This window comes from Engraulis encrasicolus, chromosome 16 (genome assembly GCF_034702125.1).
Source record: "Engraulis encrasicolus isolate BLACKSEA-1 chromosome 16, IST_EnEncr_1.0, whole genome shotgun sequence".
NCBI lineage: Eukaryota > Metazoa > Chordata > Actinopteri > Clupeiformes > Engraulidae > Engraulis > Engraulis encrasicolus.
Window position 1 is genome coordinate 220,688 of NC_085872.1, and position 15,678 is coordinate 236,365.

The window sequence follows — 15,678 nt, forward strand, 5'->3', positions numbered from 1 at the left end:
GTTAGAGCAAGGTTCTGTGTGTTGGTGAATGCTAGTAGTAATTGTAACCGTAATAATAGTGACGTTAAAAAAAGGAGTGGTTGTGGAACGAAATGGCGACAAGGGCAGAGGAGGAGAGCTGACTGTCAGAGTAGTGTGAGCGTAGCTGTCAGTTCAGTTGTCTTCTGAAATGTTCCGAGTCCTGGCGCAACTAAGTTGGAAAGCCCACGCCATCGGAAAGAAAAAAAACTAACAAAAAAGCAACCAACGACGATCCTGTGGAAGTAACAAAGGAAGCAAAGATTCCCGTGATATTATTTACTTTTAATTAAACTAGGCTTCTTGTCATTTTGTTGCGCATGGTAGAGAAGAGCTCCTCCTCTCTCCTCTCCTTTTCCTCTCATCTCTTCTCCTTCCTTGGGGTGTGCGTATGTGAGGTTTTGTAGTGTTTGACTAAATAAAGCAGAAGTTAAAAAAATAATGAAAAAATATATAGCCTATAGGCAGGCTCTACAGTGCGAGCATTTTGCTCGCATATGCCCCTAAAATAAATGATTGTGCGAACGAACTGATGGGGAGGGCGCACGTGTGCGAGTAGATATTTCAAACCTTTCAATTGTATTTTGCTCCCAAAATAAATACACCCCATAGAGGAAACGCAGGAACGTGTGGACGAGGGAAGGCGCAAACGACAGCGTGCGCACCGCGCACAGAGAAACAGAGGCAGACAGACAAACAGTCGGGGGAGTTTTGAGATAAGATAAGCGTCGGGAGTATCGAGCGCTTCCAATGACGGAGAAGAGCTGGAGAGAAACTTCAGCGCTAGAATTGCTAATTCTCCGCTTAGCACAAATGCTAACAAATGCTCAACCTGTTAACTTTGTGAGAAGAAATAGCTTCGGTTTGTACATACACTTATCTTGTAAGTACGTGGCTTGTACTGTTTATGTTACTCCTCCTGAGACGTTGGCAAGGGAGGACACATAGCAGGCTCTCTCAGTGCGCTCACTTGCTCAACTGTCATCATCACGTCACGTCATGTGAAGTCGTATTTTGTTGGACAGTCTCGGGGTGTAGCCTAGGGCACGTTTTTGATGTGCAAGCCTTCAATATTGCCAAATTGTTATTTAGAGGAAATGTGTTTGGTTGGCATCCACTCTTCTTTGTTTCATTTCGAAAATGCAAGTATAGAACAATGTTATATTTTCAAAGGGTAATGTTCAGATTACTGAGTTGCTGTTACTGTGGTACCAAATGCAATTAAAAAAAAAGTGTAACCCATGGGTAGGCTGATCATAGCCTCATAGGCTACATAGCATACCTATATGCGAGTCATTGTATTTTCAGGACAGAAGTGCAATTGCCTCTCTGGTCTCTCTTGTAAAAAATCTGCCCCCCTGACCAATTTCATCCTAGCACCCTGCCAGATCCTGCTGTGTAGGCCTGAATTGGAAAACCAGCTGCGTATAGAAATTAATGTGATAGATATAAATGTGTAATATTTTGTTCAGTCCTTTTACTGGGGGTAATTTGGAAAAGTGATTTTAATTGTAGGCCTACCCCTCTAGAATGTGTATTTGTGTGTGGAAAGAGTATATTCTCTGTATGTGTGTTAATAATGAAGCTGCGTCACAAAAACTCACTGTGCTCCTAAATTTTTATCTGTGCCCCTACATTTTTTCACTTAGGGGCACAGGTGCTCCTAATGAAAAAGCTAAGCGTAGAGCCCTGCCTATAGGCCTATGCTTATTATGTAGGCATATAGTATGCAGGCCTATTGTATCGGTGTTGTAGAAATTGTTGAACAAAATGACCATAATTTAAGAAAAATAACTAGCCTAACGCATAGTTTATTTTGGCGAGATAAAAAAAAAAATGGCTAGTTGAACTTCTGTTTGGCTGGTAAGAAAAAATGTCCACTAGCCAAATTGGCTGGTGGTGGGAAAAGTTTATTTAGAGCCCTGCACCCAACTCACAATTCGATTCACACCACGGTCTTGCGAATAATCCAAATGACTTAAAACTAAGGCTTGTGTCAAAAACCTTGGTATGGTGTGATGTTGGACAGTAATCTGTTTCAATGCCCACATCAAAAACATAAATAAATCTGCTTTTTGGCACCTTAGGAACATTACATACAAGATCCCTAATTTTGGCCAACAGGATTTGGAGAAGTTAATTCATGTTTTTATTACCTGTAGAGTTGACTATTGCAATACCCTACTTAAAGGTCTCCCCCAAAGGTCACTCATGCTGGTGCAACTAATCCAAAATTCTGCAGCAAGTCAAGTCTACTTAATTGTCAAAAATCTATGTAACAGGGTTAGCACAGAAGTTTGAAATTGCCTCTCCAATTTGCAGTTAACCTCTTAGCCATTACAATTTTGGTGAAAGTAAGGTTATAATATAGGCTCTGCGCTTTGTCTTAATCTGTTACTTAAGGCTCACTGTAATGTCATAGCAATGTTGTTAGGATGTAGTTGAGGATTTTAAGCAAATAGTGAATAGGCCTGCCGGCGACTCCATCTGCAATAAGGGGCTACACTAAACGTACAGATAAGACATTGACAAAAATCGCTTGAGCATGCACACGCACCCCAACGCACGCACACCCCAACGCACGCGCACACGTTCATGCCTAAAACTCGGCAAGGCTGTGTATCTGACTAAGACAAACAGAAAAGGGGGCGAGGGTGTTATACCTGGTAATCCCTGTTGGATAGGTTTGCGACCAAATAATGCATTAAATGCTGATATTTTCTCATCTTTGAATGATTTTCCTGATTTTGTCATATTGTGTTGTCAGATACTGTTTTCCATTGCTGTCAATCTGTTTTTAAATTCTTTCCATTGGTTTTAACTGTTTATTCTGTTTTTAATGTGTTCTATTCCTTGGGGTTTTTAATTCTTTTTTTATTGTTAGAGCACTTGAGCTACTTTCTTTTGTATGAAAATTGTGCTTTCCAAATATAATGATTATTATGTAATCATTGTTCTTCAGGAACACAAGGTCCTGCTGACGGGGACTCCCTTACAAAACACAGTTGAGGAGCTTTTCAGCCTGCTGAACTTTCTGGAGCCTGAACGCTTCCCGTCCGAGAGCACCTTCATGCAGGAGTTTGGAGATTTAAAAACGGAAGAGCAGGTACTGAAAAGCTTGAATGACCAACATGAATGTGACATTTGTGAACAATCAGGGTGAGAATTACGAGGTGTCAAAACCGTTTCCAATCTGGACAGAGATAACAGCTAAGAGTTACCAAATAGGTCCAAATAAGATAGCCTCGCCAGCCATCCTACGTACTTCCGCCAAAGGATTGGCTCCACTACTGTAGTCTGGCCGTGCTTCTCTGTGGAGTGCCTGGAGCAGTAGAATTTTGATCGCAACTTTAGTTACCGCTTTCAATTGTAATTGAATGGCTTTACTTATTACTACATTTAAAAAGTAACTCGTTACTTATTACTTTACTTTTTCGTGGGAAAAGGGATTTTAACCAGCACACCTCATAATTCACCTGCTTCCCAAGGTTGTAGGCCGGCTGTGTAAATGGCCTAATATTTTAATCTGTGCAAACTGTACCTCTATGGAATCCCTCCCATATGCATTTTAGATGTGAGAATGACAATAGGCCTTTCATGATTGCCCTGTAGGCCTATTTATAACAGTGTCAATAAATGTGAATCTAGTCTAACATTACGCCATAGAATAGACTTTTATTGTCATGTCAGCATTAAAAATGCCAAAAAGAATAAAAACAGAATGAGTAGGGTGAGGTGGCCATACCAAACAGAAATGTTGTAGGTAGGACACTCTAGGTAGGACTTACATCCTCTCCTAGATGTTGCAGCTTATGCTACTCCAAAGCTTTTCCGTTTCATAATTAAAAACGACATTGCAGAATCTTTAATAATAATGTTGATGCATATGCAATGCAGAGTGCAGAATCCATTCGTGCAGGAAGACTGTTTGATCAGGCACATGTGAATAGCCTGAAGAAAGTGGCCTCAACGCAATAGTGTTGCTTGCGCTGTTGTTCTCACGTTATTATTCCCAATTACTTGACTCGGCTGCTGCTGCTGACGGAGCTACCCAAACTGTGTTTTTGCAGTGTATTTAACCAATATGTCGTCAATGAGCACAATAGAGGCCATTGGATTTTGCGATATAGGGGTACAGCTGTTTCATTCATGCATTTGCGTAACGGTGGACTCGGAATGACTGTAGATTTAACGGCGCAGCGAATCACTTTCACTTCACCTCTATGGCGTAAGGTTAGGGAAAAAATGATGGTGGAACTCCAAGTGTTGTAGTATAGGTTAAGCACATCACAGCGCAATGGGCTCACGAAAGTCCCAGTGAAAGACCTTGCATGCACGAGGAAGGAACAGCAGTCTGCGTGCACGCACTTTAACACACCCACTTCCGAGAGCTCGAGAAGGGCTGGGGAAATCAGCTCAGACAGAGCGCTTCGCGCATCTAGAACTACTAGTATCAGCAAACCGGAAGATGATTTCAAGGCTCAAATTGGGTAACGAGTAACGACAGTGCAGTAATTGAAATTAAATTACTGAAATTTGAAGAGTAATGCGTTACATTCCTACGTTACTGCCTAAAGTAATTAAATTATGCAACTATGTTACCCCCAATACTGATTACAACCTTCCATTGTACACCTATCTTGACGACAGCAAAACTCCTTATCCTCCCATCATATGTTTAGGAATAAGCTAGCTAGCAAGGCTCTGACCGGACATGTTTTGATTCTCTAGGAAGTAACTGAGACGTGACGTGATCAGGAAGTGGTTTGATTCGCTATAATAAAACTCAAATAGCCTACTGTGTGTAATAAAATGCACAGATGATGAAATATCCAGATCCTGAATTTGTAGGTGTTTTCATGATCCATGTCAGTTCTGTTTATCACATAATTACGAAAATCACACAGAATGTGCATTAGAATGTGTAGATTCAGAATCCATTAAAAAAACTTAATTTTATGTTAGCCAACGCATGGGAGCCAAAAACGTGTTTTTATGTGACTTGGGAGTCAATGTGTTAAGTCTATAAAGCTATTGTGTTGACTTGTATTGGTAATATTTGTTACATAAATGTGAGTCAGCCATTACATTATACTGAATCAATTACAAAAAGATGGCCGACATTTTGTATTGCAAAATCAACATTAATGGTGCTTTCAAGTCTAGAAAGCCATTCATTTGTGAATTTAAGCACAGAAGATTCTGTGCAGGTTAAGTGGACGTCCGCGCCATTGGTGTGAATGCACCGTCAGGTATAGGTGGCACAAGTGTGAATCTTTGAATGAAATGAAATGTGTCTCTCTCAATGATGCTGCACATTATTTTCTATAATAATGTCTGGAATTCCATTAAGGTGGTCCTCCTGCCCATTCTTTTGGATAGTTGTTCTATGAAATGAATCAATAGGATTCTATTTTCCTTCCTGATCAGTCTAGAGTTTACGGTAGTTGGAGGCAACTGGCCTACCTTTGGAAACTAGCTAATTGCAAGAAAACATTTTTGCAGAAGCTGTGTAGTGTGTCACCCTAAATTTCAAATGCACTTCCTCTGAGACGGGCAACTTGATGATGGACAGTTAGGTCTCCACTCCTGTCTTGAATCCTATCTGCACCTCCTGCTAGGCTATTGAGAAACTTGCCAAGTGCCTACAAGCAAAACTTCAAAATAAACCAATTGGAAAAGGGGTCAGTTCAGCTATAGATGTCATGTTGAATTTTGACAACAGATGGAATAAACATTGATTACATGTAATGACGGTTATGTGCCTATCAAAATATTATCAATAGGAATAATAGCTTTATAGACCTTAGAACACAAAATGTCTCTCCTTCGCTATAATGTCGGCCATTTTGGATTTTGCTTCTAAAATCATTTTTGCACAAAGTTCATGAAATGTCTGACTGAATAGTCCTGTATCCATCATGAGTATTACAAATACAAGAAAAAACTATAACTTTAGGGACCTTAACACCCCAAATATCTTTTTTTATGTCAGCCATTTTGGATTTTGGTACTACAAATTGAGGGGGAAAATGTAAACGGGTTCTTTTGTATTCAGGAGGTCCAAGAAATATACAAAAACACTAATTCCAAAAATGTATATGGCATGTTTCTTTCAATTACATTCAATTGAGTTAGAATATGACTGCGTATCTGCCATCTTGGATTTTGGGCGTTTCCACTTCAGGAAAGAAATGGAGGATTTGAAGACTATGGGGTCTGTAGTTGATGGAAAACACAATTTGGAAAAATCTATATGAAATGTTCCTAAACCTCTTTTTTTCTGCAATTTCAACCCGCACAAATACGTCGCCGGCGTTCTGGATAGCCTTAAACGATAATTTTGGAGAATGGGTTCCAAAGTGGGGAGATCTAGGAACGCTGTCGTTCACGTTGTCTTAGCCAAAACAGATTTGTTAACATCTGCGTCACACAGGGTAGCCGCGCTGTCTAAAAAGTCTTAATTTTTTATCCCCTTTTTTAGGCCTTAAAAAGGTCTAAAATATCTGTTGCAGGTCTAAAATTTTTAACGAAGGTCTAACATTTCTTTTGTCTTTTTTCCCCCAACCGGTCTGCTGCGAAATGCAATATACGGAACGTGACCGTCAAACATGAACATTAATTTTGGAAAATGTGAACGAGCGTCAAAAGCGCAAGCGACACTCGTGCATTTCGGTTCTGTTAGCGCGTGAGGCAGCTTGTCAGGGGAGGATTGTCTGTAGGCTATCTAAGAGTGGTCATTGAGGATATTTGGGTCATCGTGGAAAATTGGCATTTAAACCACGTAGTGCCAAATGTATTGCGTCGTCCCGGAAGACCGAATTGTGTGTATTGATTTCCACTTAGACTGACAGCCAACACAAACCGTGCTCAGCGGCAAATCCAAGGGCTGAGTCGATAAAGGTTGGTGGAGCTCAGTCACCTCTGGCAGAGGTGTTCTCTGCGTCTTACAAACATCACGGACCACCACTATAACTGCCATTATGTTATTTTAACAATGTGCATACATGTTAGCTGAAAACAGCGCATCTATCTGTACTCAACTTGGAAGATTTTTTTATGAATCATAGAAACATGCTTACAGTTTGAATAAGGGCTCAACGGTGGGCTGAGAGAGGTGCCTGCGCCGTGCGCGCATGCAGAGCTGTGACTTTCTCCATCGACGGGGAGAGTGATTGTCAAACTTTTTTTTTTTACGGGGGTACCAGGTTATCGCCCATGTCATTCTGATGCACCAAACCCCAGCTGGTATCACACTTTTCTGTTGCTAATAGACTGTCAGGTCGCAATTGGACATAGGGATGTCCCGATCAGCTTTTTTTGCCTCCGAGTCATTGATTTTGTGAATCTGCCGATACCGAGTCCCGAGCCGATACTTTAATAATACTTAATTTTTTTTTGTTTAAAATACAAATTAGAATACAAAAGGTCTACCTTTTAAGCAGACAAAATAACACATTTGCAGTTTCAAAACAAAACGGTTACACTTCTGTAGGCAGTGGGACTATTGGGTCAGTGCAGAATGACCATTTTAGATAATGACACACTGAGAACGAATTGAGCTTTTATTTTGATACGCTTCCAGCAACCTGTGCTTAGAAACCGTTGCTACGACGGCTCCCTTGTTGTTCCTATCCCGAAGCTGTCCGTAATTATCTGTAAAAACAAGCACTAGAAGGAAAGTCAGAAGCAAAATTGATTCTTATGTTAACAAGTGATAGGATTAAGTTATGTTAGAAGTTGAAAGTTAAGTTAACAAATAGCTTAAAAAGATAGTTTTTTTAAGATGCATGCACAAGATTGTTGAGTCTGTTAAAACACTACAGTCAGTTTTCACCTGCATATTGTCGAAAGGTTCAGTAAACATCAATGTTAACTTCCATCAGAGTCCTCGTCATTGCATCAGGTTCAACTGATTGCAAATTAATTAGAACTACAGTTGACTGCAGTAGGCGCAGTGATCATTAATCTGTTGGATAGTCAATGTTGCATTTTGCCGTCCGGAATCCTCACGTGGATATACACTACAGTAGCCCAACGTGTAAGTCACCTTGACTATGGCATACTTTTTTCTCTGTCATATTTGCTTAAGTCATGTTCATTTCAGTTTGGTCTGAGTAAAGACCGAGGTCAGTTGTTTGCGTTAACGTGAAGAGGGAGGAGAGAGAGGGAGAGAAGTCAGATTTTTTTTTAGGACCGTCTCTGTAGAAGTGCAGCTGACTGACCTGAAGTGTCAGCAGTGTTCCAATGCCTTTCAGTTGGCAATGTAATGTTGTTCCTGTGGATGTTTATGTGGGGATGTACACCCGATTCTGATCGAGTCGCACACCACGTGATCGGGGCCGATTTCCGATCACGGGATCACGGGACCTCTGTGTCTCAGGCGCGTACTCCTCTCACTCCACATCCCCCGCTGTTGGCAGGAATATGCACACTTCTTTTGTCTTCATTCACTTTTCTACTTAGTATACAAGCTCTTCTACAAACATACCGACCACTGTCACCCTCCAGGTGTTGAATATTGAGTCTGTAACAGGCAAATCACGACGCGTTGCTTTATCCCCCTGCCGTTGCAATGAACGTCGCCAGTAGCGACATACAAAGCAGCACGAAATATTTACCTCGCATATCGATCGGAAAACCCTTCCCTTCCTCATAATATAAGTCTCCTGCAGAAACAAACACTTCTAGTGTGTACTTACAAGTGAATGAATGAAGGGTTTTCTTGTTACAGTCCCCATGATCGACGAATAGGCTATCGATAGTCTACCTCAGGCACCAGTAACATGACAAGCATACCGCTGCAGAAAATACACTCCTGTTTGCATATTACCTCATTTAGGGGCAAAATATATGATGAATACATGTGTACAATCATGACAATTGAATGCATTTGGTCGTTTATTCAGTAGAATTATCCACGTAATGTCACTACAAGGCTGCTTCCGTCTTTCGTGTTGCTTCACAAGGGAGGAGTTACTTCCGCAATGTCCATTCAACGCTCACTTCCTGGAACTGTTTTGGAACTGTCAATGGCAATCTGTGTGTCAAATGCTCCATGAACCACCATCTTTTTGTAAAAATTGAACACAGAGGTCAGTGGGATTATCCTAACTCTAACTTCCATGGCTCTGATTCTCCTCAAATAGGTTCAGAAGCTGCAGGGTATCTTGAAGCCCATGATGCTACGGCGCCTGAAGGAGGACGTGGAAAAGAATCTTGCTCCAAAGGAGGAGACCATCATCGAAGTGGAGCTTACCAATGTGCAAAAGAAATACTACCGGGCCATTCTGGAGAGAAACTTTGCTTTCTTGTCCAAGAGTGGAGCTGGAGGAGCAGGAGGTGGAGGTGGAGGGAGTGTGCCTAACCTTCTGAACACCATGATGGAGCTCAGGAAATGCTGTAACCACCCCTACCTCATCAACGGTATATTTGCTAGAGATTCTAAGATTATATAGAGATAACGGCAATGTAATGGGTTTCAATTGTGAACAGGTTCTGGTCTGCTTAAAGACTTTTGTGGTGTCTGCTTGACCTAATACAAGAAGTTAGATTTGTGTGAAATTATGTGAAAGTTGTAGGTAGGCTTCACGGTGTGATTCAACAGGAAATCAAACACCTTGAAGAGCAGCTTAATTTCCATTTTCGATAAAGCTCCCATCTCACTCTGCAAGGTTCAGCACATCCTTCTTACCCTCCAAACGCTTTACAGAGGAAGCGATTTAAGGATTGACCATCTTAGGCTACGTGCCCACGACAACGGTCTGAAGCATAAATGCAGATGTCTGTTTTTTTTTCTCTCCACAAATTATCGATGTTCTCACGAGTGTTTGTGGATGGAAATCTGCTCGCCTGTGGAATTGGGGAAAACGTATAAAACAAGCATTTTGCCAACGTAGATGCACACCCTCTGCGTTACCACCAACCACCAACACAAAATGTCTTAAATGTCTTGTCCCTCCTCCAATGAATCAATGTCCGATATATGCAGACATCATCTCCTGTGCTCTAAATTACTCTATGTCAGGAGTCTCGCAATTTGTTTACATGACTCATGCAACCCATTCTCTATTGTTTCCTTTCTCATGAATACTTACCACCACCATCAAATTCTAACAGTATGACTGGAAAATGTGCAATTTTCATACATGTAAAGGGTGATGATCTCCATGGTCAGCCATTTTGTATTTCCAGAAATAGCTTTTTTTTAGCTGCAAAAATGACTGCACTTGGGCCATACTAGAAAATATTAGTTTATTACTTAGTAAACTTTCATGAAAAGATAAAATTTGGCAATAGGCAACAGTTTCAATGAGCAGCATAGTTGCAGTACCTTTTTTGACCATTTCCTATATGCTCATTCATGTCATTCCCTGAAAGCAGGCCGTCAGATTTGGTGCCAAAATATTAGTTAACCTTCTGCGTTATGAACCGTTTCAAGATTCAAAAGATTTATTGTCTTATATGGTGCCATATTAGAAATTTGTCTTTGTTTTTTAAGAGTTAAAACGCAGAAAACACACAAGCCCTCCAGAGTGGAGATCTTGAAAACATAGCCGTTGGAACAGAATCACAGTCGCCGTGTGCAAGATGGGCATATCTTATAACATATAACATAACATATGGGCAGACCCATATGTTCCACATTTACCCATAGTTACTGTTGCGGTGGGCATGTAGCCTCAGTGTCCTGACCTTATCTACACTGTTGCCGTGGGCACGTAGCCTCAGTTTCCTGACCTTATCCACACTGAGTATCTACAAGAGGTTTTCAAACAGTGTCTATGCAGATTGAAAGCAATACACACGCAAGAAGAAGTAGGAACTTCGTACTCAGTAAGTTATGTCTGATTAAGACAGTTCTTCAAAGGAACAATTGGCACAGTTCAAGTATTCAAGATAAAGGTAATAAAGGTTATATATAAAGGTTTCGTACATATAAGATACAAGGAAGATGGCTATGGGCTCATATTAAAGGGTAAACATTAAAGGACCTTGTGTGTTTGTGGTCTTCCAAAAATAGGTGCAGAGGAGAAGATTTTGGAAGAATACAGAGAAAGCCACTCCGCCGAGCAGCCAGATGTCCAACTACAGTCCATGATCCACGCTGCAGGCAAACTGGTGCTAATTGATAAGCTCCTTCCCAAGCTGAAGGCGGGTGGGCACCGGGTCCTCATCTTCTCCCAGATGGTGCGCTGTCTGGATATCTTGGAGGATTACCTCATCCAGAGAAGGTGAGATGATAATGCCAGTGTTTCTCAGTGAACCACTTGCCAGGGGGGTATACTAAGAACATGCTGAAGTGATAAACCAGGCTTAGTTCACCTACAGGAACTGGAGAAGTTCAAGACAGGAAGTTTTTTGCTTAAAAAAAATGAAAACAAAATGTAGAAACCTAGAAAAAATCTCTGCAGATCGCAAGCCGGTGAAATCGCTTGTTACAACTTTGAGAATTGTGCAGTGTACATGGTGTGAGGGAGAAATCTGTACAAAAGTCGCAGAGTGTAAGCTTGGGGCTAGTCAGCTGGTGTAGGCGCACATGCACCTGTATCAGTGGCCATATGGTAGTAGGGTGAAGATTGTGTGTGTGTGTAGCTGGGGTGGTGTGGATCAGGTATTATAAGTTTTTTTTTTTGTTCATACTTAAAGGCTACTCTACACCAACCTGACGTTTGGGTCTTGTTGTGCATTGGATACAGTTGGGTCAGAATTGGTTTGGTGTGTGTCATTGCGTCTGGGGTAGTAGTTGGAGGACGTTGGTCGTGGGTCTCCGTCAGGAGACTTTAAACATGTTCAGTTGGGTTGAGGACAGCGTCTGCAAAGAAGGTGGATCTAACAAGAAGCGTCATTTTGTTTCTATTCCGGTATCCACTTTGTCGGGATAACGCCCCTTTAGGAGACCTTCGGTAACGTTAGGAGACCTTCGAAGTCCTGAGGTTGAGAATCAATGAAGTCCCCTTAGCGCTGTAGATGGCGGTAGCACACGTCTTGCGCAAACACCTCAAAAAGAGAAGAAGTAGTAGGGGACAACGCCCCCTTAGGAGACCCAACTTGAGCACACGCTTTTGCATTGAGTGGGCGTGTTTTGCGATATCTTGCTCTGATTCAGTATTTTTGGCGTCGGTGGTCGGGCTCCATGCTGGACTCTGATTGGTTTGTGCTAACTGGGCAGGAGGTGGGAGGGCATTTGTTACCTAGTTGTCACCTCAGTCAAGAAAACAGCAGGCTACATGCAGGAAAGGTCCGCGTATGCGCTTAAAAACAATTAGAAAAACGACGCACATGTGTGAGAAACTTCCATTCAACCCTTTCTCTTATTAAATGCTGCGGTCCAACCGGCACATGAAGAGCTCTGTTCCAAAATGAGATATATCCGCGCGCATGGATATATCTCATTTTGGAAAAGAACTCATTTGTATCCATTGTCTGAGCAACCTCTGCGAGACGAAAAACTTGGGCAAAAATCGGAGCGTGAAGCACAGAAATTAACTACAAACCTATAAGGCTCAAGATTTTGATTTATGCATGCCCCGATGTATGATGAGATTGACTTTGGAGCAGAGGGGGAGAGAGCGAGAGTGAAATGCTCCGCCTGCTCAAATTCATAAACCAGCATGAGATGGCTAGAAAAGAGCTGGCCGAAATCGGACAAAAGCTGAGGTCAATTAGCAGGATAGTCAATTATTCAGCGTTATTTTCATCCACATTAATATAGCCCCTACTACTAAATATTGTCAAATTACCGTATGCCTATCGAAAACGTGCTCCACTTAGCATTCATTCTTCCTCTGGACAAAATGTCATATCACGAAGCCAAAAAAGGATGCGCATGTTGCGTAGCATTACACGGTGTTTGTAAAGACAATGCCCAGCTTGCCTTTTTCCTCTTTAGCGAACTATGGCAGTGTGAGAAATTAAGTCTACAGTGAAGTAGCCACGAAAGTCGTATAGTTTTGTGAGATAAAGACAGAGAGAGAATGTGGTCTTGATGGATAAATAGGAGGGGGGCTTTGCCTATGGGCATTAGGCTATGGCTTATTTAGAGTCATTAATGCATCTACTATCAACTCCTACTGATGAAAAGTAGAGTTGACTTCAGGAAAACATGAAGGCATTAACAACAAGGCCAGCCGAACCGCGAGCTCTCAAACGCGGAAGTTACTACAGTATGACAAAATCCCTCTGGGTGCTACCCGGGGGAGTGTCCACGGCTGGTGAAGTCGGCGGTGTGTGTTCGTGGAGCAAACTGTGCCCAATCAAGCACGACAACTGACTAGTCGTAGTTGGGACGTCTGGTCGGATCGGTTATACAGCACTTTATTAGAATAGCATGAAAAAGTTGATTTATTTACATAATTCCATCAATAATGTTAAACTGTCATGGATTATAGATTCATGGCCCAGTTTTTTTAACTATTCCAATCATTAAATAGTTTATTTTTACATATTTTGGTCTTCCAGCTCAAAAAACCCATGAATTGGGGAATTCGCATCATTAGAATATTGTAATAAAATCACAATTTTCTTCATCAAAATTCGGGTCACATCAAATCAGTTGAAATTTGGTACTTTCTACAGAACATGCAATGTTCAATACTTGGTTAGGACTCTCTCTGTCTTAATAACGGCCATGGTGCATTTAACATTGAAGTCAATGGCAGAAACGGTGCATGGGAGTTATGGAAGCCCAGATATCCTTGATGCTTTGCCGTCAGCTGTTCTTGTTTGTTGACCTGGTGTCCCACACTTCACTCTTCAATATACCTGTAGATTTCCATGCTACGTTCTGGTGTTAACTCACCAGTTAAATTATAACTCAATATGTAAAAAGAAAAAATTGAATGATTGGGCCATGAACAAATGGGCCATGAATCTACAATCCATGACAGTTTAACATTTTTGATGGAATTATGGAAATAAATCAACTTTTTCATGCTATTCTAATAAAGTGGCCTGGAGCTGTATGTGCAAGGGCCTTAAAGGGCATTGGTAGGCTTACGATGATGTCAAGAGGCATATGTTCAAAAAGGTTGAGAGCAAGATCCATGTTTTATAGTTGTGCTACATATAATTGAAATGTGTCCTTTTTTGTAATGAAACCTAATATGCTAATGTCATATGCTACTATACTAATTTCATAATGCTAATGCAAACTCATGAAAATGTTTCCTACAGGTACCCGTACGAGCGCATCGATGGACGAGTAAGAGGGAACCTTCGACAGGCAGCTATTGATCGCTTCTCTCGGCCAGATTCGGACCGTTTTGTGTTTCTGCTGTGCACTCGGGCAGGAGGCCTGGGCATCAATTTAACCGCTGCTGACACGTGCATCATATTCGACTCTGACTGGAACCCCCAGAATGACCTTCAAGTATGCATCAGGATGTTATACATAGCATTCGAACTACTCTGTTTTCTTGGCTCATATTTGGTGAAGTTGACAAATCCCTTTGAATTTATTTGTAAGTAATGTGATTAACAATCCAATAATCACATTACTTACAAATAAACACCCTCTGGGCGTTTTTTAGCCTGGTCCTGACCATCCCATAATACTACCATTTCATTTCGTCAATAACCTGATTGTATTTATATGTCTTGAGAAATCAGTTTATTAGCCAAAAACCTACCTGTGCGAATGAATTAATAAACTGATAATTGAATAAAACCGTTTAAAATAACCAGTTTATGCCGTTTGTATGAGCACTTGAATAAACCGGTTACTTCAAAAACCTGGTTATTAACTGTTTATTGATGTGCTTATAAACATGCTTATGGTTGGGGTTTTGTCGCTCTCTGCCAGGCTCAGGCAAGATGCCACAGGATTGGACAAAGTAAGGCAGTGAAGATCTACCGACTCATCACACGAAACTCTTACGAAAGGGAGATGTTTGACAAGGCCAGTTTGAAGTTGGGATTGGACAAGGCCGTGTTGCAGTCCATGAGTGGCAGAGAGAACGCGGCCACTGGGGTATGAGAACATGTCAATCATTTTATCACTTGATTACCTCCACCAAGGAGGTAATGTGATCATCCCTACATCATCAGAGGTCTTAGAAAGGTCTTGAATAGTATTATATTTGGTAATCAAAAATGTGCAGAGACCCTGTATGAGAAACGTCTGTTCTAGTGGTGTGCATTGGCACTGCCCTTACGATTCAATTAGATTACGATTCAGGAGGTAACGATTCGATTCAGTCCGATTCTATGATGCTTTCAGTAGAAATATAATGCATTGCAATGCAAGTACAACTTTTTCATCAGTCATGAGGCAATGCAACAGTCAGATACTGAACAACTTTTTGACTTGTGTATATCAATCCTGCAGCTTTCAATGCTTTGAAGTGCTTTCATTTAATGTAAAGTTCATGTGCTCCGGAAATGCCCAGGGAAGTTGAATTGAAACTTGAAAAAATATGCGGCATCGATTATGGCATTTGCCGAATCAATTATTGAATTGTCCTGCCCCGCATGGCGATGCATTGCTGAATCGATTATTGTTGACACCACTAGACTGTTCAGACGTCCTCATCATGTGAGAATTTTGACATTCAAATATTTTGCTTTTTGCAATGCCCAATACAAAAAAAATTCAGTTTCTCAATTAAAAAAATGGATATGTCCCCTTGCAATGATGCTCTTCATTTCTGAATATAAAAA

The 15,678-nt window shown here is 41.2% G+C and overlaps 1 protein-coding gene across 3 annotated transcripts in view; it reads left to right on the forward strand.

The window, feature by feature from the left end:
- Positions 1-15,678, forward strand: part of chd7 (chromodomain helicase DNA binding protein 7) — a 114,940-nt gene that overhangs the window by 43,244 nt on the left and 56,018 nt on the right. For all 3 annotated transcript variants that reach the window (XM_063218197.1, XM_063218198.1, XM_063218199.1), the window contains exons 14-18: positions 2,981-3,124; positions 9,168-9,444; positions 11,042-11,252; positions 14,194-14,389; positions 14,822-14,989. In XM_063218197.1, coding sequence (XP_063074267.1) covers positions 2,981-3,124; positions 9,168-9,444; positions 11,042-11,252; positions 14,194-14,389; positions 14,822-14,989 — 996 coding nt within the window. The remainder of the gene's footprint in view (positions 1-2,980; positions 3,125-9,167; positions 9,445-11,041; positions 11,253-14,193; positions 14,390-14,821; positions 14,990-15,678) is intronic.